The sequence below is a fragment of the Bos indicus x Bos taurus genome, chromosome 2, assembly GCF_003369695.1.
Source record: "Bos indicus x Bos taurus breed Angus x Brahman F1 hybrid chromosome 2, Bos_hybrid_MaternalHap_v2.0, whole genome shotgun sequence".
Taxonomy (NCBI): Eukaryota; Metazoa; Chordata; class Mammalia; order Artiodactyla; family Bovidae; genus Bos; species Bos indicus x Bos taurus.
The window spans coordinates 22619873-22640144 of NC_040077.1; the positions used below are offsets into that span (position 1 = coordinate 22619873).

General features: G+C 40.7%; 1 protein-coding gene across 1 annotated transcript in view; it reads left to right on the forward strand.

The window, feature by feature from the left end:
* Positions 1-3098: 3098 nt before the first annotated feature.
* SP3 (Sp3 transcription factor) overlaps positions 3099-20272 on the forward strand; it is a 58195-nt gene continuing 41021 nt past the window's right edge. Inside the window, exons 1-4 of the mRNA XM_027557385.1 lie at positions 3099-3692; positions 4326-4468; positions 4965-5093; positions 12650-14009. Of these exons, the coding sequence (XP_027413186.1) occupies positions 3686-3692; positions 4326-4468; positions 4965-5093; positions 12650-14009 (1639 nt within the window). The 5' untranslated portion in view covers positions 3099-3685. The remainder of the gene's footprint in view (positions 3693-4325; positions 4469-4964; positions 5094-12649; positions 14010-20272) is intronic.

A 20272-nucleotide genomic window follows, 5' to 3' on the forward strand; every position in this document is an offset into this window, starting at 1 on the left:
GACTCTTGAGAGTCCCTTGGACTGCAAGGAGATCCAGCCAGTCCATTCTGAAGGAGATCAGCCCTGGGATTTCTTTGGAAGGAATGATGCTGAAGCTGAAACTCCAGTACTTTGGCCACCTCATGCGAAGAGTTGACTCATTGGAAAAGACTCTGATGCTGGGAGGGATTGGGGGCAGGAGGAGAAGGGGATGACAGAGAATGAGATGGCTAGATGGCATCACTGACTCGATGGACGTAAGTCTGAGTGAACTCCGGGAGTTGGTGATGGACAGGGAGGCCTGGCATGCTGGGATTCATGGGGTCGCAGAGTCGGACACGACTGAGCGACTGAACTGAACTGAAAAGGTGGATCAGGATCATAGGAACAAAGGTTATGTTAAGTAGACATGGATTTAGGTGCAACTATACAAAATTGCTGGAGAAGGCAATGCCAACCCACTCTAGTACTCTTGCCTGGAGCATCCCATGGACGTAGGAGCCTGGTAGGCTACAGTCCATGGGGTTGCTAAGAGTTGGACATGACTGAGTGACTCCACTTTCACTTTTCACTTTCATGCATTGGAGAAGGAAATGGCAACCCACTCCAGTATCTTTGCCTGCAGAATCCCAGGGACAGAGGAGCCTGTTGGGCTGCCATCTATGGGGTCGCAGAGAGTCAGACACAACTGACATGACTTAGCAGCAGAAGCAGCAGCATACAAAACTGCCACCTTTTTAGACAACAGTGGGTGAATACTGGTAATTGCATATTGTTCACTTAATAGATGTTAAGAAGGGAAGAAAGGTAGTAGGGACTGTGAAGGAAAGGGGTGTGGTGCAGTTGACCAGGGCTGTCGCTGCTTTTAATATAGAATGGGTAGGCTCTTGCAGATGTGAATCAAGTATTATTTAGTGGCTTCTCTTTGGAAAGAAAGAGGGTACTGAAAATGGGTGAAGGGGTTCATGCCAGTGGGTCTTTGAGGCCCTCTGACATTCACCACAGTTTCCAAAAGATTTAACTTATAAAAACACATGTAAGATGAAAAAAAAATAAGTGAGGAAATTGAGAAAAAGTGACATTCAGATCTGCTGCTGTGATATAAACAGTGGCCAGCAAGGGGTTCCTCAAATCATCTTTGGAAAGAAGACAGTATAAATAATACCTAGCATAAGCAAGTGCAATTTCTGAGTTCCTATGTAATGTAACAGTGGGTGCCATTGAGAGGCTATCTTCCACAGAGAAAATACCTTTTAATTAACACAAACTGCATTTCAAGATTTGGCTACAGTACTGAAATAGCTCAGAGAACATGATCTTTTCAGAGACTACCTTTGTTTCCAGCTTTAAGATACTCCATGAGTGACTCTTTTCAGTGTCTGAGCAGGTCCTCTGAATCTGATTAAGCAGTAGTGATACTTTTGGTAGTTGTGTCTCTTAAGAGCACTGCAGTTATAAAAGTAGAATAGTTAGCTCTGGTAGGTTATTACTGTTTTTTTCAATTAGATTACATGAAGTGTTTCTGCATCTTGTCAGAATGGTCTATGGACCAAAAATGTTTGAAAATGATTTTTTTTAAATTTCCATTTGTCAATTTGTATCACTGAGGAAACAAACTGAGTTTCTGTGGCCAAGTACTTTGCTTCCTATGGGTGGCTAGACTAAGGCTTTGTGAAAGGGGCATGGAAGTCTTATGCTTAGACTCATAAACCACATCCCCATTCCTAGAAAAGCACCTGAAAATGTCTGAAATATCTCTACTAGGCAAAGAACTATTCTCTATCCAGTACATCCATGTAAGTAGAAAAAGTGACAATGCTAACTTCCCTCCCTCTCTCCCACTCCACTAGTTTTCATTTGTCCTCCCTCAAGCTTTCCATCCCTTTTTCTTTTTCAATTATCAGCTTATTCTATAACACTTTTCCTTCAGAATTTAAGTGTAAAATGGTACAGGGTTTATACAATTTGCTTTTAAAAAGTGATTCTTCTACTTATATATGAGACCCAAAATTGTGTTAGATCAACTTCATTCATGGATTCAGAACTTTTTTTGTTTTTGCCTGTTTGTGGTTTTTAAGTCATTTCCTTGGGAATTCTATCTTTTGCACAATTAAGTGCCCATTAATCATACAATGTTTCTGATTCAGTGAGCAGAAGATGGAAATAGAAGAAATGAGATGCAAACTCCATCTTTCACATAAGGATTCTTAAATTCTTGTCAGTGCACACAAAACCTTATTGAAGTCTTTGGACTTTACAACTCCAGCCCCCAGTACAACTTTATTTACTAACAATCACAATTGGAACACTAATTTTTGGAGCCAGAGTTCTAATAAAAAGTGTATTGTGGGCAGCATATCCACCTCTTTGAGTTTAACCTCTTTCTTGGCAATTAGATCCAGTGTGTAATAGGCAGACATGTCTCTTGGCAAAACATACACAGATAAAATTCAGGATTTCTCCTACCCAGGATGACATCAAGGTATCATGGATGCCAAAGAGCAAAGGTGTGTTAACCTAGCCAGTAAGTGAAATGAGATTTCAAATGAATGGTCCAAGAAAAAAAAGATACTTCATTGAGATTCACTATTTTTAAAATGTTGGCAATTATTGCTGGGCTTTTTCAGATATTTCACTTGCTACCAAGACGATTAAATAATGTTTGTGCAACAAAATGATTATGTGACTGAATTTTTTTAAGGATTCTGTCCTTTTGAATATATACACTATATGTTAAATGAAATATACTTGTCTGTTTCAGTGCCACTGGCCAGAATGAAAGCTCTCCTATCTGTGAGGTGAATTTCCAAGATTCCTGTTTAAAATGCCTGCTTCCAGGGTACGTAAAAGTGGAAGACAGTTTGGAAACCAGGGGCAAAGGGCGATGAGAACGAGGTGGCTCAGACTGAATCTAAGAGCTGAATGTGTGTGAGAGAAAATCCTCCTCCAGCCTCGGAGGGGGTGTCTCCCCCAATACCAGCTCCCTCCCCCCGGGCTTGCGGGGCGGGCCTGGTTTGCTCAGTAGCAGCAGCGGCCGCAGCAGCAGCCCGGGGGCTGAGCGGCAGCGGCCTCCAGGCAGCGAAGGGAAGCGGCGGCTCGGAGAGCCTGAGGCCCTGGGGAGATCCGGCTACTGCCAGGATGGAGAAAGCACCGAGTGGAGCCCGAGCCTTCGGGGACGGGATCTCCTCCCCAGCTCAGCTCCCCCACGGCTTGCCGGGGCGTGCTCCGAGCGCCTACAAGATGGAAGAGGCCTGCGTTTTGCCCTGGCAGCGGCAGCCGACGAACGAGGCGGGCACAGCGGGGTAACAGGCTAGCTTTGGCCGCTCTCGGGAACCTACGCCGCCACGGCCGCTCATTGTCTCTCCCCTTCCACCCGAGGGGCAAACAGGAAGCGTGCCGCCAGGCAGAGTGACGGACGGGCGTCTGGGCCAATGAGAGCTGGCGACGAAGAGCGTGATGGCAAATGAGCGCGGAGAAGAGGGGCGGAACTTCCGGGCGGGCTGTCACCCTCTTCCCCCCTTTTGGGCTGGAGGCTCCACCTTTTGTGTTTCCCGCACAGTCAATCAAAATAGGAAAAAAAAAATCCCCGGACCGCTCCGGCCGTGTCCGCCGCCGCTTCCCGCATCCTCTCCCGCCGCCGCCGCCTTCGCTCCTCACCATGTGTAAGGCGGCGGGGAGCCCCGCCTGAGGTGCCCTATAACACACTATGACCGGTACGTAAAACCGAGAGAGAGCAACCCTTGCTGCTGCCGTCGCCGCCGCTGCCGCCGACAACAGCCAGCCGCGGGCTGCCGCCGCCGGCTCCCGGCTCCCTGTGTGCGACCGAGTGTCTGTGAGAGGCAGAAAGCCGCAATCCCCTCCGCCTCCCTCCCCTCCCCGCCAGCTACCGTCCACCCTTCAAGCCCCAGCAACGCAGTGTCCCCGCCGGGCCCGGGGCGGGCGGCCCGGTCCGCCGGGAGCGCATCCCCCTGTGTGCGGGCGCGGGCGGCGGTCGGGCGGGCGTGTGAGTGACTGACGGTGCGAGAGGAGCGAGCGCGAGTGAGAGCGAGCAGCGCGAAGGGAAAGGGGAGGAGAGGAGAGGAGAGGGGGCAGGGGCAGCGCGGGGAGGAGGAGGAGGAGGGAAAGAGGAGGAGGAGGAGGGTTACAGGCAGCGGCGGGCGGGGGCAGCAGCAGGAGGGGAGGAGGGAGCCGCCGCCGCCGCCGCCGCCGCCGCCGGGGGGCGGGTGGGGGAGGGGAAGGGGACTCGGTCCGGGCTTTCGGAGTAATTTCGCCTCGGCCCGCGGGCCCCCTCCCTCTCCTCCACCCGCCTTCCTCCCCACCCCCACCCCCCCGCGCTGTGCCTGCAGCTCCCGAAAAGCCCGTGAAACAAGAGGAAATGGCTGCCTTGGACGTGGACAGCGGCGGCGGCGGCGGCGGCCACGGCGAGTATCTGCAGCAGCAGCAGCAGCACGGAAACGGCGCGGTGGCGGCGGCGGCGGCGGCGGCCCAGGTGAGGAGCGGCTTAGCCCCGGCCCGGCTCCCCCCTCGCGCCGCTTTCTCCTCCCCTCGCCTCTCCCCTCCCTCCGCGCCTCTCTCCTCCCCTCCCCCCGCCCCGGGAGCTGCCCGCCCGAGGCGCCAACGCTCCGACCCCGCCCGCGCTCCCCCGCCCGCCGCCTTTTTGTGTGAGAGAGTGAGTGTGTGTGTGTGTGTGTGTGTGCGCGCGCTTGTGAGAGAGTGTGCGCCCTCCCGGGGGTGGGTTCCGGGCGGAAGGTGGAGGCCCGGCGCGCAGTCCGCCGCCCGCCTTCCCGCGGACGGTGGGGCCGGTGTGCGTGCGAGCGGGCGGGCGCGAGCCGGAGTCGAGGAGGAGGAGGAGGAGAGCGCGGGCTGGCGCTCGCCCGGGCGCTGCCTGCGAGGCCAGAGTCGCACTTCCTGTGCGAGCGGCGGCCCGGCCCTAACCGCCACCCCCTCCCCCTGTCTCCCTCTCTGAACCCGCCCATCGGGGGTAGGACACTCAGCCGTCACCGCTCGCTCTGCTGGCCGCTACCTGCAGCAAGATAGGGCCGCCATCGCCGGGCGACGACGAGGAGGAGGCGGCCGCCGCAGCCGGGGCCCCCGCCGCCGCCGCCGCCGGAGCGGTAAGTCTCGCGCGCGCGGCCCGCCCCCGCCGAGGCCCAGCGCCCGCCATCCCGGGCCCGCGGCGGCCCGCCCGCCCTCCAGGCCTCCCCGGCGCCCGCGCCTGCCGCGAGACGGGCGGCCGCGCGGCCGGGCACCTTTCCTGCTCTTTGGCGTGCTTGGTTTGGATCAGAAGTCAGCCCAGGCTTTCTCTAAATTGTCACTGCAGCACCTCCATCCACATTCACTACAAAATGAAGTCTGAGAGGGTGGGGGTAGAGGCCTCCAAAATGGATGTTTGAGCAATTCATATCAGTGCTGAAAACTCCTTCGCCGAACGCTACAAAAATTTCAAGCACAGCCTATCGGCCATAGATAGTATCAACTGCAGAGCCAGTGTCTTTAGCTTTTAGTGTTTTTTGGACTCAGAGCTTTTTCTGCTGGGAGTTACTAGATCTTACTGACTTAAATGTTAAATTTTTTTTTATTAAAGGAATGATGGTGTACTCTTTTGTATACAGGAATGAACACCTTTTGAGTGCTTTTTAAATGGCCATTCCAAATGATCGAATTTTAGTTTTTGCAGGCTACTTAAATTTGCAGTAATTGTTCTTAAATGGAGTTTAAGTGATTGTTGGAATCGGTGAAGTTATTTAGATAATATCTTGGCTTTTTAAGTTGAATAAGAAGAAACAGAAGTACGTATAAGGAATTATATTTACATGAATGCTAATGCAACCACGCTTACAGTTGAATTTGGTTGGCAAAGCTATATTTTCATTTATTGTGGTTGCTAGTCTGATGGAATGTGGTGGGGTTCTTCTTTTTGGGTTTTTAGTTCGTCTGGGGCAGGGGGAGGAGCTGGTCAGAGTTGGAGGAGGGCTTAATACAAATTAGCTAGAAACAGTTTTTTAAGATTATTGTGAAGTTTACATTCGTTTGAATTTTTGTTGTTGCATTAGTTTAACATGTAGATGTGTTCACTTATTAAAATAATTGAAACTGCTTACATTATTGTTTGTGTGTTTTTTTTCATGTGGATTATAGGAATTGGTCTGTGTTGTAATATTTTGAATTGTCACTGTAGACGAAAAAGTTTTAGTCTGCAGGAAATTCTTAGTATTCCAAGACATTAAACGTGAAGCTGTTGTTCAGCTGAATAATTATTGTTAAATATTGTATTTGTAATTTTAGTGCTTGAAATTATACTGTAGAGGGATGTGAATAGATTTACTGACTTAAAAGTATGATTTTAGGTTTTGTTCTTTTGTAACCAGGTTGAGATGTAAAGGCATAAAATTGTGTAAATGAGATGCATTGTTACTTTTAAACAAATTTATGGAGTGGTAAACCTCTTTTATGAACTATGTCCCTTTAGGCCCACAGTGCCAAAAAAAAAAAGTTAAAAAACACTACATGAGTAAAATTGCAAGGCAGTTTGCTTCTACTTATCTTTTTAAGTATTTCAAATAGAACAAAAAACTTTTTGTAACTGCACCTTAACCAAGTTTAGGTATCAGCTCAGTGATTGGGGGAGGAGAGAAGTGAAGGAGGAAGTTAGGAGTAGAATATATGTATATATATCTGTATATGTAAGTCTAACTGGAGGAATAGGATACTGTCTCCAGCCTTAGCCTGCTGTGGCCATAGACTTGTAGGGAAGTTGTTTCCCTGCCTCTTCAGCTCCTCCTCTAACTACCAAATCTCTACTGACATCACATTTCCCGCCAGATGAACATGAACCACAATCACTCTAAGTACTTTTTCTTTGTATGTTTGGTATCTGTGCATAAAATTTTTCACTGAGTAAAAATTAGTATGACTGTCTTGAGTGTGTTTGCCTTAACAAACTGGAAAATTATTTTTCCAGTTCAAAAATGAATTTTAGATATGGACATCTCAGTAGATAAGAGAAATTTTAAGTGATTTCATGGAAGTTTTCTGCACGTTAAAAATGTGCTTGGATGTTGTGACTTCCCTCAAATTACTAGGAATTATGAGAGGTTTTATTATGAGAGAGCTTTTGTAGGTGTGCTCTCTAAAAATTTTATTTTGGGTTTATTTTGTATTTATAGAAAAGTTGCAAAGAGAACTGAAAGTTACCTTTTATCCTTCACCCAGCTTCCTCTAATAACTGATATAACTAACCATGGAGAAGGAAATGGCAACCCACTCCAGTGTTCTTGCCTGGAGAATCCCAGGGATGGGGGAGCCTGGTGGGCTGCGGTCTATGGGGTCGCACAGAGTCGGACACGACTGAAGCGACTTAGCAGCAACCATGGTTCATTTGTCAAAACTAGAAAATTAACATTGGTAGTGTTATTAATTATAGACTTTTTTCTGATATCACTCCATTTTCTGTTCTAGGATCCAATTCAGGATACCACATTGCATATAGTATTATTGTGTTTAAGGTCAAGTTGAAATACACAACTTTCTACTTAAAACTTTTAAATGCAACTTTATACTAGTTTGGTATTTTAGGATTAAAGGGGCATTGAAAAGCCAATAACTGAACTACAGACTTGCTTTACATATTTTCAGTTTAGAATTTGTTATGATTTGTGTTCATCCTGGATCCTGGCCAAGAATTTTTGGCACCCTCAGTATAGTGCTGAATAGGTCTAATCACAAAGCAGTCTCACCTGTAATGTCCCACAGCATAGACTCTCAAAATTGATTTGATGGCAGGATTTTTATGTTTTATTATTTAAAGTTGTGTAGTGAGTTTTAGTAGTTAATCAAGAAATAGAAAAGGATGAACTTTATGAGGTATTAACTCATCCAGTTTACATTTGTGTGAACCTGTGAATTACTCATTTGCACTTTAGTATTAATAAGCTGTGTAAGTAAGTGTTATGAAAGACATTGCCTAAATTTTAGTTTAACTTGTAATGTTTCATTTATTACATAAATGTTCGTGAATTACAAAGTGAATAATAACTTATATAAAAAAGGTTATTTTGACTGTTACTTCAGATAAGAGTTACACTATCATTGTAAGGAATTCACTGGGTAATCGATTTTATATTTGTAGTCTATGTTCTTTACTGTTCCCTTTGAAGATTTTAAGAAACTTCAGTACTTGCCCTGGAATGGTTCTTGTTTGTTTCCACCTCAGCTTCACACTTGTTTCCAGTTACTCTTTTCTTGCCTATTTCTGGCTTTTGTAAAGCCATTTGTGGGAACTGAGGGGTTATTAATCCTTTCCAAATGAGATGTAATAAGTTAGTATGAATTTTTTTCTTTTTCCTTTACACAGTTATTACCTGAAAAGATAAATTCTTGGATTTCCCCCTTCTCCACCGTCCCCCCATTTTATGCCTTATTGCAGTGGAGAATGCCCTTGTAATGAATTTGCTGTAGTAATGTCCCAGGGCTGCTCTTGGTTGTGGTCTTTTTTTTTTTAACCATGTGATTATGTGTTTGTATACAGAGGGAAACTTGGACTACCTTCAATTACAACGTTTTAAATAATGCCAGTGTCCATGTTAATTGGTGTTTTGTCAGTAAGAATATTAGAATTACTGAGAGAAACATGAGTTTTTTCTTAGTATGTAAGCTTAATATGGAGGGTTATCTTGACCCCAAAATTCTTGCTTGGGTTATGTGTATTTTATGTCTCTCTGTCTATACTGTTTCTAGTAGCCTAACATCAAACATTCTTACAACTTTTTTTTTTTTGGTCTCAGATGTTCTAGTTTGTTTATTTTGCTGGTATACTACTGATGAAATTTCTGTTAAAGATGAATCATCTTTGTAGGCTTTGTGGTTTTGAAACATTTGGGGCATATTCTTTGTGGAGTTGATTTAAAACTGATACAGAGTTTTTCATTGAAGACACTAATATCTCAAGATTAGTTTTATTGATCCATTTTTTCCTATCATTTTCTTTGCAATTATTTTAAAGTAAAATGTTTTTATTTACTTAAAAATTTTACTTATTGATCTTTCTGCTAGGCACAGTTGGATGTTTTTCAAATCTGTCCCGTAATCGTAAGGATACTTTAGGATTATATAGTGCTTTACAGTTTAAAGCTTAACATTGTCTTTAGGCTCTTATGACCCTGCAAGGTAGTATTTTTCCCATAAGGAAATTGAGTCCTGATCTAAATCACCTATAATTCTGAGTGATTATAGAATAGCTAGGGCTAGAACCCAGTTTTGAATTTTTTCTTTCCTAGTGCAATATACTCCTTTCCTCTAAGTATATGATGTCTTAGCTTAAATCATGAAAGTCTAGTATTTTTCTATTTCTGTGTTCATAAATATTTTTTACATATGTTTTAACCTTCAGTTCAGTCGCTTAGTCGTGTCCGACTCTTTGCCACCCCATGAATCGCAGCATGCCAGGCCTCCCTGTCCATCACCAACTCCCGGAGTTCACTCAGACTCACGTTAGATTTACTCAGAAGTTCAAATACATCATTTTAGCCTAGGTTTGGGGACTTACCTTTAATTAATGGCCTGTGTTGTTGGGAAAAGTACTGTAGTTTACTTAGCTTCTGGAGAAGGGGGTGATTGCGTAGTATGTTATCTGAATAGTTGTATTTATTTTCAAGGAATTTCTTGAACTAGAAAGCTGTTCACTGATGGTTTAATACCTGTTCTTGTAAAGATTTTGTTAAAAGAAATACTGGGATGCCATAAATTTTAAAGATGAAAAGGGACAACATGCCAGTACAGTTGTCCCTCTTATTTGTGGGTTTTGAATCCTTGGAGGTCTGCCTGTTGTATCTCACTGTATGTAAGGGAATTGAGCATGGGGGATTTTGGTATCCACAGGGTCCTGGAACCAATCCCCTGTGAATATCTAGGGTTAGCAGTATTGTAAAATTAACTTGTATGTGAGGTATCTTCTTTGATGTAAGTTGAAAAATGGTATATATAATGCAGGTCAGAAAAAATTCAAGTTCGATTCCCCAAAGAATAACCTTAAGAAAATAACAGTTGGATTTGAAACACCATACTTTAGATTTTGGTATGAATGTCTTTAGTTTAAAATGCCAAGAGACTGAAATGAAATGTAAATTGTTACTCCAATCCTGGGAAAGATGACTCAAAGCTTTTAATTTCTGTACCAGGTAAAATTTGATGAATCACACATGACTTTAATGTCCACTGCTTCTTTTTAACTATGTGACTTTAATGTCCACTGTTTGATTTCAACAATTTAAGTTTGAGAAGTTTAAATGTTTGTGTTTAAAAGATAGATAATTATTCTAGTTCAAGCCTGGACATTTGTACTTGGTCCCACAGTTTCTGTGACTTTTTTGTCTTCAGCCTTTCAGTCGCCTTCACTAGGTCTTAGTTTACCTTTATAAAACACAGATCTGATTGCACCACTCACTCTCCTCAAAACCTTTTATAGCTTTCATTCACTATCTGTAGGATAAAGTCCAAACTCCTAAGTATGAATCTATGGAGCCATTTACTACAGGACCTGATAAAAATGTCTAGTCCTGTTCCCCATTATTTTGTTCTATGAATATGAGTCTTTTCTGAATTTTCTCTTCAACTCCAAACTATACATTTTTTTTTGAAGTTTCTTTTTGTCTGTGAGTTAATTATTTCTATACCTTAATGCCTATATCTCTGCTTCCTAACTGCCTACAGTGAAATCTTAAATTTTATTCACGATAACCTAAAAAATCTCTTCTGTGAAGTCTTGTCTTTTTTCATTTTTCTGTTTCCCCAAAGTGTTTTGATCCTATGCATAGTGTACACCACTGTTCACATAGTAGTATCATGTATGTGTATGTCTGGTTGGACAGATAGTGAATCACTTGAAGATAAAGATTGTATCTCATGGGCTTACTCATGGTTATTTCATCTTGGCAGATATGCTCAAATATTTTGAATTGAGTCATTAAACTGTGGTTCCTCCATTGAAATATACATTTCAGCTGTGTGTACACATGAAAATTAGGTAGTGAGTCTCTATAAAAAATGAAAAGTTCTTCTCGTTCTATAATATTTGTATTGAATTTTTGTGGAATGGTTTATTTTGAGAGAATACTATTTGTCTTCACCTGTTTTTAATGGTCACAGACCCCCCCCCCCTCCCCCCCCCCAGCCCCTTTGAGAATATGAAGAAACTCTAGATACTCTTTCTCCACTCCCAGCCCCGGCCTTCCAATTGAACTTTCTCAAAAAGTTGATATGCTGTTTTAGAGGATTCAGAGATCCTTTGAACCCCAGGCATGGATTGTACATTGAGAATTCTGGTTTAGGTATGTTCATGTTCTCATTGTCTAGTGATGTGTGAAGTTACAGGAAATCACTTACAGATCTAGAAGGAAATGGGGTAGGGATGGCATTATTTTGATGGTGATTAATTCATATAGGTCTCATTCCCTGTGTGTTTACCTTTGGTCTTAGTGAGAGATAAGTATGGTATAGAATTTAAGGGCATGGATTCTGCAGTTAGATTGACTTAGTTTTAAATCCCGTTTTGGACATTGGATAGCTGTCTGATTTTGTCTCAATTTTGTCATCTGTGATATGGGGATAATCATACTACCTCATAGGATAGTTGTAAGCAATAGATTATATAATCTTACAAATCCCTATCATGGTACTTGGCGTATAAAAGAACAGCTCAAATGTTAGACGTTACTGTTACTATTCCCTTAAAAAATTTACCCTTTGACATTCATATGTTGGGTTTTATTGCTTTGTACTTTCCTACATTGATATTTTTCTAGTCTTGTCTAATCCACAATAGAAATGATACTTCAAATTCTAGCAGATAACAGAATTGCAGAATATAATGGCTAGTATTCTGTGGCAAACTTAAAGAGAAATAGTAGGCAAAGTATCAATCCTCCAGCTTTTAGATTCTAAAAAAACCTTTTAGATGGACTGACTTTCCAATGTGGCCACAAGGCAACGACCTTTCCTCATTAAAAATTTTTAAGGTCTCATATATTTTTTTTAGTAGTTCATGCAAAAGTAAAGAATTTGATGGCTCACTAAAGGAATCACCCACATCCTGTGTTTACTCTGGAGTACCTTACTACATGCCATGAAAGAGTAGCTTTAATTGTTTGATTTAAAGTTGATAGCAGTAATATACAAATCTTATTTCTGATTATAGATACTGATGACACTGCTCTAATAATGTTTCTTTTTTGTACACAAATATGATGCACCTGGTTTAGTGATACATTTTTAGTGGGTTTTATACTTTTTGAACTCTCTTCCATGTTTGAGGTATATTTGGTTTGAGCCGTTCATAATCTTTTCTACCTATTTCTACTTTTATTTTTAACTGTGTAGCATCAGAGAGATCATAGATGAGGGATTGGAAAATCAGTTTGTGGTCATAAAATAAAACATATTCTAATTGAACTTTTTTCCTGCTCAAATAGCCTTGGTTATCTTAGCAATAACTAGCAAAATTGAAAATGATAATTATCGTAGTTTATATAGTACTTCTGTATTTGAGCTCTGTTGTGTTACTAAGAGAACATTTCAGGTGATAAGTGTTTTTTATCAGTTTTTAAAGTTTTTTGAGAATTGGATTAAATATACCACAAATACATATCACATAACATTTTCTGTTTTCTTCATCCAGACAGGTGATTTGGCTTCTGCACAGTTAGGAGGAGCACCAAACCGATGGGAGGTTTTGTCAGCCACACCTACAACTATAAAAGATGAAGCTGGCAATCTAGTACAGATTCCAAGTGCTGCTACTTCCAGTGGGCAGTATGTCCTTCCCCTTCAGAATTTGCAGAATCAGCAAATATTTTCAGTTGCACCAGGATCAGATTCATCAAATGGTACAGTGTCCAATGTTCAATATCAAGTAATACCACAGATTCAGTCATCAGATGGTCAGCAGGTTCAGATTGGTTTCACAGGCTCTTCAGATAATGGGGGTATAAATCAAGAAAGTGGTCAAATTCAGATCATTCCTGGCTCTAATCAAACCTTGCTTGCCTCTGGAACACCTCCTGCTAATATCCAGAATCTCATACCACAGACTGGTCAAGTCCAGGTTCAGGGAGTTGCAATTGGTGGTTCATCTTTTCCTGGCCAAACCCAAGTAGTTGCTAATGTGCCTCTTGGTCTTCCAGGAAATATTACCTTTGTACCAATCAATAGTGTCGATCTAGATTCTTTGGGACTCTCGGGCAGTTCTCAGACAATGACTGCAGGCATTAATGCTGATGGACATTTGATAAACACAGGACAAGCTATGGATAGTTCAGACAATTCAGAAAGGACTGGTGAGCGGGTTTCTCCTGATATTAATGAGACTAATACTGATACAGATTTATTTGTGCCAACATCCTCTTCATCACAGTTGCCTGTTACTATAGATAGTACAGGTATATTACAACAAAATACCAATAGCTTGACTACTACTAGTGGGCAAGTCCATTCTTCAGATCTTCAGGGAAATTATATCCAGTCGCCTGTTTCTGAAGAGACACAGGCTCAGAATATTCAGGTTTCTACAGCACAGCCTGTTGTACAACATCTACAACTTCAAGAGTCTCAGCAGCCAACCAGTCAAGCCCAAATTGTGCAAGGTATTACACCACAGACAATCCATGGTGTGCAAGCCAGTGGTCAGAATATAACACAACAGGCTTTGCAAAATCTTCAGTTGCAGCTGAATCCTGGAACCTTTTTAATTCAGGCACAGACAGTGACCCCTTCTGGACAGATAACTTGGCAAACATTTCAAGTACAAGGGGTTCAGAACTTGCAGAATTTGCAAATACAGAATACTGCTGCCCAACAGATAACTTTGACGCCTGTTCAGACACTCACGCTTGGTCAAGTTGCAGCAGGTGGAGCCTTGTCTTCAACTCCAGTTAGTCTAAGCACTGGTCAGTTGCCAAATCTACAGACAGTTACAGTAAACTCTATAGATTCTACTGGTATACAGCTACACCCAGGAGAGAATGCTGACAGTCCTGCAGGTGAGTTTTCTAAGTCATGTCATGTCATAGATAAGTTCACCAATGTGTTAATATGTAGGGAAATTTTTTCCTCTAAGTGTTTATCAGAATCTGGCTATCTTTAAAGATGATGATACATTTCCCTGTGTCTGTATAAAAAATCAACATCAGAATGTGTTCTGAATTGTTCTTCATTGAACGATGATAGTTTCTGTAAGTCAAGGATTTATTTCTCTGTTATGCCAGTTACATGTGTTTCTTGTCACTCCGTTTTATGTATTTTCTTAACATCTGATTGGTACTCTCAAGCATCACAGAATTTTTATTTGGCAGGTAAGGTGTCTTGGTTGTCTTTGGTGTGATGTAAATTATATGTTTTATGCATTTTATTTGGTTGGGCAATCAGACTGGCATAGTGAAACTATGGTACTGGGAGTAGGTAGTGTTCATGCTGTCTCACTCACTAGCTAGCTGGGTGGTTGTGGCTAGGTTACTTTTGCTCGTACAAACTCAGTTTTCTCAGCATGTAAAATGTGCTTGTTGGACTATGTAACTATGTCTAGGGTACCTTGTAGACCTAAAATTCTTCGATTCTGTGATAATTTATTCTTACAGGTGTGAAGTAGTTCCTAAACGTAGGTGTGCTAGATATGTTATAATTGATAGTAGGGGTAGAAATTTCAGAAGTGTCCTCTTTGTTTTGTAAGAATGAAATAATACAGTTTGAAAAGATAGTATAATCGTTACTTTAGTAATGTTATTTACTTAGTATTTTATTGAATGTTTTGTTGTACACTAAGTTCTTACTTTCACTCTTATTTTGTTTTGAGCCTTTCAAACTCAAGCTGGGAACTTGGATTTAATTTACTGAATTAATGGTATTAACCTCTTTGTTTAGGGAAATTTGTGATATGTACACAGTAAATTGGGTTTCCCAGGTGACTCAGTGGTAAAGAATCCACCTGCCAATGCAGGAGACCTGGGTTTGATCCGTGGGTTGGGAAGATCCTCTGGAGGAGGAAATGGCACCCCACTCCAGTATTCTTGCCTGGAGAATCCCACCGACAGAGGATCCTGACAGGCATAGGGTCACAAAGAGTTGGACACAACTGAGCAACTGAGCACACACATGCACACAAAAAATTGGCCTTGTCCTGAAGTCTTGCTGTGTTCTTAGGAAGTTTTTAATTGCATTTGAGCCTTCTGAAGCTGTGGTTTAAAGCTGCATTCTCAAAGTGTGGTCTGTGGACCACTGAGGATTCCTGAGACCCTCTCAGACGTCCTTGATGTCAAACTGCTTTTCATAATAATAGTAAAATTACTTGCCTTTTTTGTTGTGTTGACATTTTCACTGATAGTTGCTAAATCTGTTGTGTCTTAGCACAAATCAAAGCTGTGATGATAAACTGTAATAGCAGTATTCTTTATGACCATCCACTTGGAGTTAATGAAAAATGCTAGTTTCACTGAACAATAACCTTGATGAACACATCAAAAGAGATATTTTCGCTAAATCTTGACCCTTGAATGCTGCATGTCCTTTTTAAAATAATAGCTTTATTGAAACATAATTCACATATTGTAAAAGTCACTGTTTAAAGTATGCAATTTAGTGGTTTCTAATATAGGGACAGACTTGCCCAACCATCACCAGTATATAATTTTAGAGCATTTTCACCACCACCCCCAAACCCCATTCCCATTAGTAGTCCCTCCGCATTCCCCCATTCCCTTCTCCCCCAGCAACCACTAATCTACTTTTCTGTCTCTTTGGATTTGCCTGTTATATCTTACCAGTCGAATCATACAATACATAGCTTTCTGTTTCTGACTTTCTGCATATTTTTAGGCTTCATCTGTGTTGTAGTCTTTACCAATACTTTGTTCCTTTTTGTGGTTGAATAATATTCCATTGTAGGGATATACCACATTTTGTTCACTTATCCATTGATTGATAGCATTTCCATATTTTAGCTATCGAGAGAATGCTGCTATGAATATTTGTGTACAGTTGTTTGATGTGGACATATGTTTGTTTCTTTTGGGTATATACTTGGGAGTGGAATTGCTAGATTGTATGTTTAACATTTTGAAGAACTGCCAAAATGCTTTTCCAAAGTGACTGTATCATTTTACATTCTCACCAACAAAAGGGTTCCAGTTTTTCTACATCCCCACCAACATATCATTGTACTCCTCTTTTATTTTAGACAATGGGTGTGAAGTGGTATCTCATTGTGTTTCTGGTTTGTAGTTCCTGCTGCATGTTTTTGTAATATTCTTTGTGATAAAATGGGAACTGTACTTTAATAAAGTGCATACCAAAATAAGATGATTATATTTTAAAAAACATATATTGTTTTTACTTGAGCAGTCATGTGAGTTGCAAGCTGAACTAGATGCTGTTTTCAGGAAACACAATACTTGAAAGACTGACAAACTGATTATTGAATGACTCATTTATTTAAGTGACAGATAGTTTCTAAAAAATAAGTGAGCCTGTCCTTCAAAGGAAAAAAAAACCTATTTGCTTCCAATGATAAAATTTGGACTTTCCAGTGAAAATAAGAATTTAGGAGAACTTGAATCTACTACTATGAACTTGATAATGTATTAATAATTGCATTCTTTTCTGATGAGATGGACAGTGTTATATTAATAAATAGGATTTTTTTGAATACTGTATTATAATGAAATATGCCAGCATTTGCAAGATCTTTATGATAGTTCAGTGAACCAGTGGTTTTCAAATGACCAACTAATGTTACAAATCGTGCATGGGTAAAAGATAGACTAACAATAAGCATATGGAAAGTTTATCAATATGTTTTCAGATTCTACACTGCAACTGATGTTTAAGGAACTATCACTAGTCAGATTTGGTATAGTATCAAAGAAGAATACGCACATTTGGCTGAAAGACTGTCAGATTACTTCTTCCTTTTCCAGCCATGTATCTTGATATTCTTCATATGCTTCAGCCCAAACCACATACTGCTGCAGACTGCAGAAGAAAATATGAAACTCCAGTTGTCTTTTAGCCTAGATATTAAGGAGATTTGCAAAAATATAAAACATGGCCTTTCATTAACTTCTATATATATTTTGAGAAAATAGTTGTTTTTCACAAAATAGTAATTTGTGTTAATACGTAATGGATTTATTGTTTTCAAATGAATTGAAACATTAAAATTTTCTCTTTTAATTTCTACTACAGTAAGTATCAAAAAATGTATCATACATGAATAAAAGGTTTTTAGGGACCTCAGTAATATTTAAGAGTTTAGAAGGAGTCCTGAGACCAAAAAGTTTGAAAATACTGGAGAATGACAAACTTCTGAAGACATAGTTTTTAAAACCAGTTTTTAAAGCTTCCACAAAGTTAAAATTATGGAGATCTGTACATATTAGAAAAACATCTCTAGAGAATTTATTTGTGATTTTTGTGAATTTATATTGGTCATGAAATTAGATTGATATAAAGCAATAAGTGCTCAGTAATTTATTTCCAAAATAGTATCAAAATAGCAACATTGTTTGAATTAAATGCAAAATTGAATTTTTAAGATGATTTAGTTTATTGAATGTTGGGCAAGGAAGAGTAAAATAAGCACTCCAGAGGGCCATTAAATTAGAATTTTCTCCCAATTTTAAAGGAATGAGAAAACAAAAGTTAAAGAGAATGATAATGAAAGTGCTGCATAGTACATTGTAGCATATTTAAAAATAAAAACCAAAAAATTGGAATTTGGGGATAATCTAGTAATAAAACTGTTCCTTGGTATACTGTCTTTTTAATTGACAAAACTTGTAAGACGTGTTTTCTTATGTGAATAATCGGTTAAAAAAAAAACTGTGTTAGAACATAGTATGGCCAGATGAACTGCTTAAATCTTTGATACCGTTGGTTTGCATTTTATTTTTGTTTAGTATGGAAACCATGAAACACATTTCCCAAATGAAGGAAACCACACAGTTTGTTTTTTTTTAAAAACCAGGGTTCTGGAATTTAATCATCATCTTTTTTTTTAAAGATCCCCTTTAACAGAAATGACCTCTATTCTGATTTGTTTTAAGATGTGAATCTGATTCAGGGCCCCTCCTCATGAGGGGTATGTTTAGTGCTCTTTACCCCTTAGAAACCAAACCCATTTTCCTTGCAACATAGAACTCACTGGGCCCCAAGCTGCAACCCCAGTCATTCCTTTATTTCTATTCCTTGCCCACTGAGAAGTGCATGATGTTTTTGAAATTTAATTTTTATTCCATATTTGCTATGTATATGAAACTGAATGAGAAGAGACTATGAATTTACTTTTGGAAATTACCTTTCCAACATCTTTTCTAGTCAGAAAATGTCTCCCAAATTAAGCCAAGGCTTAATCCAGTTTCTCAGATTTGAGTCCTGTCAGATTTTGACTTACCTTTAAGACTGAGTATTATGTACATTTTAAAATATTGTCATAACTACACTGCTTGTACAGTTTCTTTATCTTTAATTTTTGTTTTTTTTTTTTTGGTAGAGTGAACATGTCCATTAAGTATTTATGTCAGGAATTATGTCCTATTTAATTATTTTTTGTTGTTTAGTTGCTCAGTCATGTCTGACTCTTTGTGACCCCATGGACTGCAGCACACCAGACTTCCCTGTCCTTTACCATCTCCTAGAGTTTGCTCAAACTCATGTCCATTGGGTTGGTGATGCCATCCAACCATTTTGTCCTCCCTGCCCCCTTCTCTGACTCTCCATCTTTCCCAGCATCAGGGTCTTTTCTAATGAGTCGACTCTTCACGTCAGGTGGCCAAAGTATTGGTGCTTCGGCATCAGTCCGTCCGATGAATCCTCAGAGTTGATTTCCTTTAGGATTAACTGGTTTGGTCTCCTTGCTGTCCATGGAACTCTCAAGAGTCTTCTCCAGCACCACAGTTCAAAGGCATTGATTTTTGGGTGCTCAGCCTTCTTTATGGTCCACGTCTCACATCTGTACATGACTACTGAGAAAACCATGGATTGACTATCTGGACATTTTTTGGCAAAGTGGTATTTCTGCTTGCTAATATGTTGTCTAGGTTTGTCATAGCTTTTATTCCAAGGATCAAGTGTCTCTGAATTTCATGGCTGCAGTCACCATCTACAGTGATTTAGGAGCCCAAGAAAATAAAATCTGTCACTGTTTCTACTTTTTCCCCATCTGTTTGCCATTAAGTGATGGGACTGGATGCCATGATCTTAGTTTTTTGAATGTTGAGTTTCAAGCCAGTTTTTTCACTCTCCTCTTTCACCCTCATCAAGAGGCTCTTTTGTTCCTCTTCACTTTCTGCCTTTAGAGTGGTATCTGCATATCTGAAGTTGTTGGTATTTTCCCCAGCAATCTTGATTCTAGCTTTTGATTCATCCAGCTGGACTTTTCACATGATGTATTCTCCATATAAGTTAAATAAGCAGGGTGTCAGTATACAGCCTTGATGTATTCTCCATATAAGTTAAATAAGCAGGGTGTCAGTATACAGCCTTGATGTACTGCTTTGCCAATTTTGAACCAGTCCATTGTTCCATGTCTGGTTCTAACTTGCTTCTTGGCTTGCATACAGATTTCTCAGGAGACAGGTAAGGTGGTCTGGTACTCCTCTAAGAATTTTCCACAATTTGTTGTGATCCACACCATCAGAGGCTTTGGCATAGTCAGTGAAGCAGATGTAGATGTTTTTCTGGAATTCTCTTGCTTTCTCTATGGTCCAGTGAATGTTGTCAATTTGATCTCTGGTTCCTCCACCTTTTTTAAACCCACTTGTACATCTGGAAGTTTCGATTCACATACTCCTGAAGCCTAACTTGAAGGATTTTGAGCATAACCTTACTAGCATATGAAATGAATGCAATTGTGTGATAGTTTGAACATTCTTTGATGTTGACCTTCTTTGGACTTGGAATGAAAACTGACCTTTTCCAGTCCTGTGGCTGCTACTGAGTTTTCCAAATTTGCTAGCATATTGAGTGCAGCACTTTCACAGCATCATCTTTTAGGATTTGAAATAGCTCAGCTGGAATCCCATCACCTGCACCAGCTTTGTTTGTAGTGATGCTTCCTAAGGCACTTGACACTCCAGGATGTCTGACTCTAGGTGAGTGACCACACCATCGTGGTTATATGGATCATTAAGACCTTTCTTGTACAATTCTGTGTATTCTTGCCACCTCTTTTTAATCTCTTCTTTTAGGTCCTTGCCGTTTCTGTCCTTTATTGTGCCCATCCTTGTGTGAAATTTCCCCTTCATAACCCCAA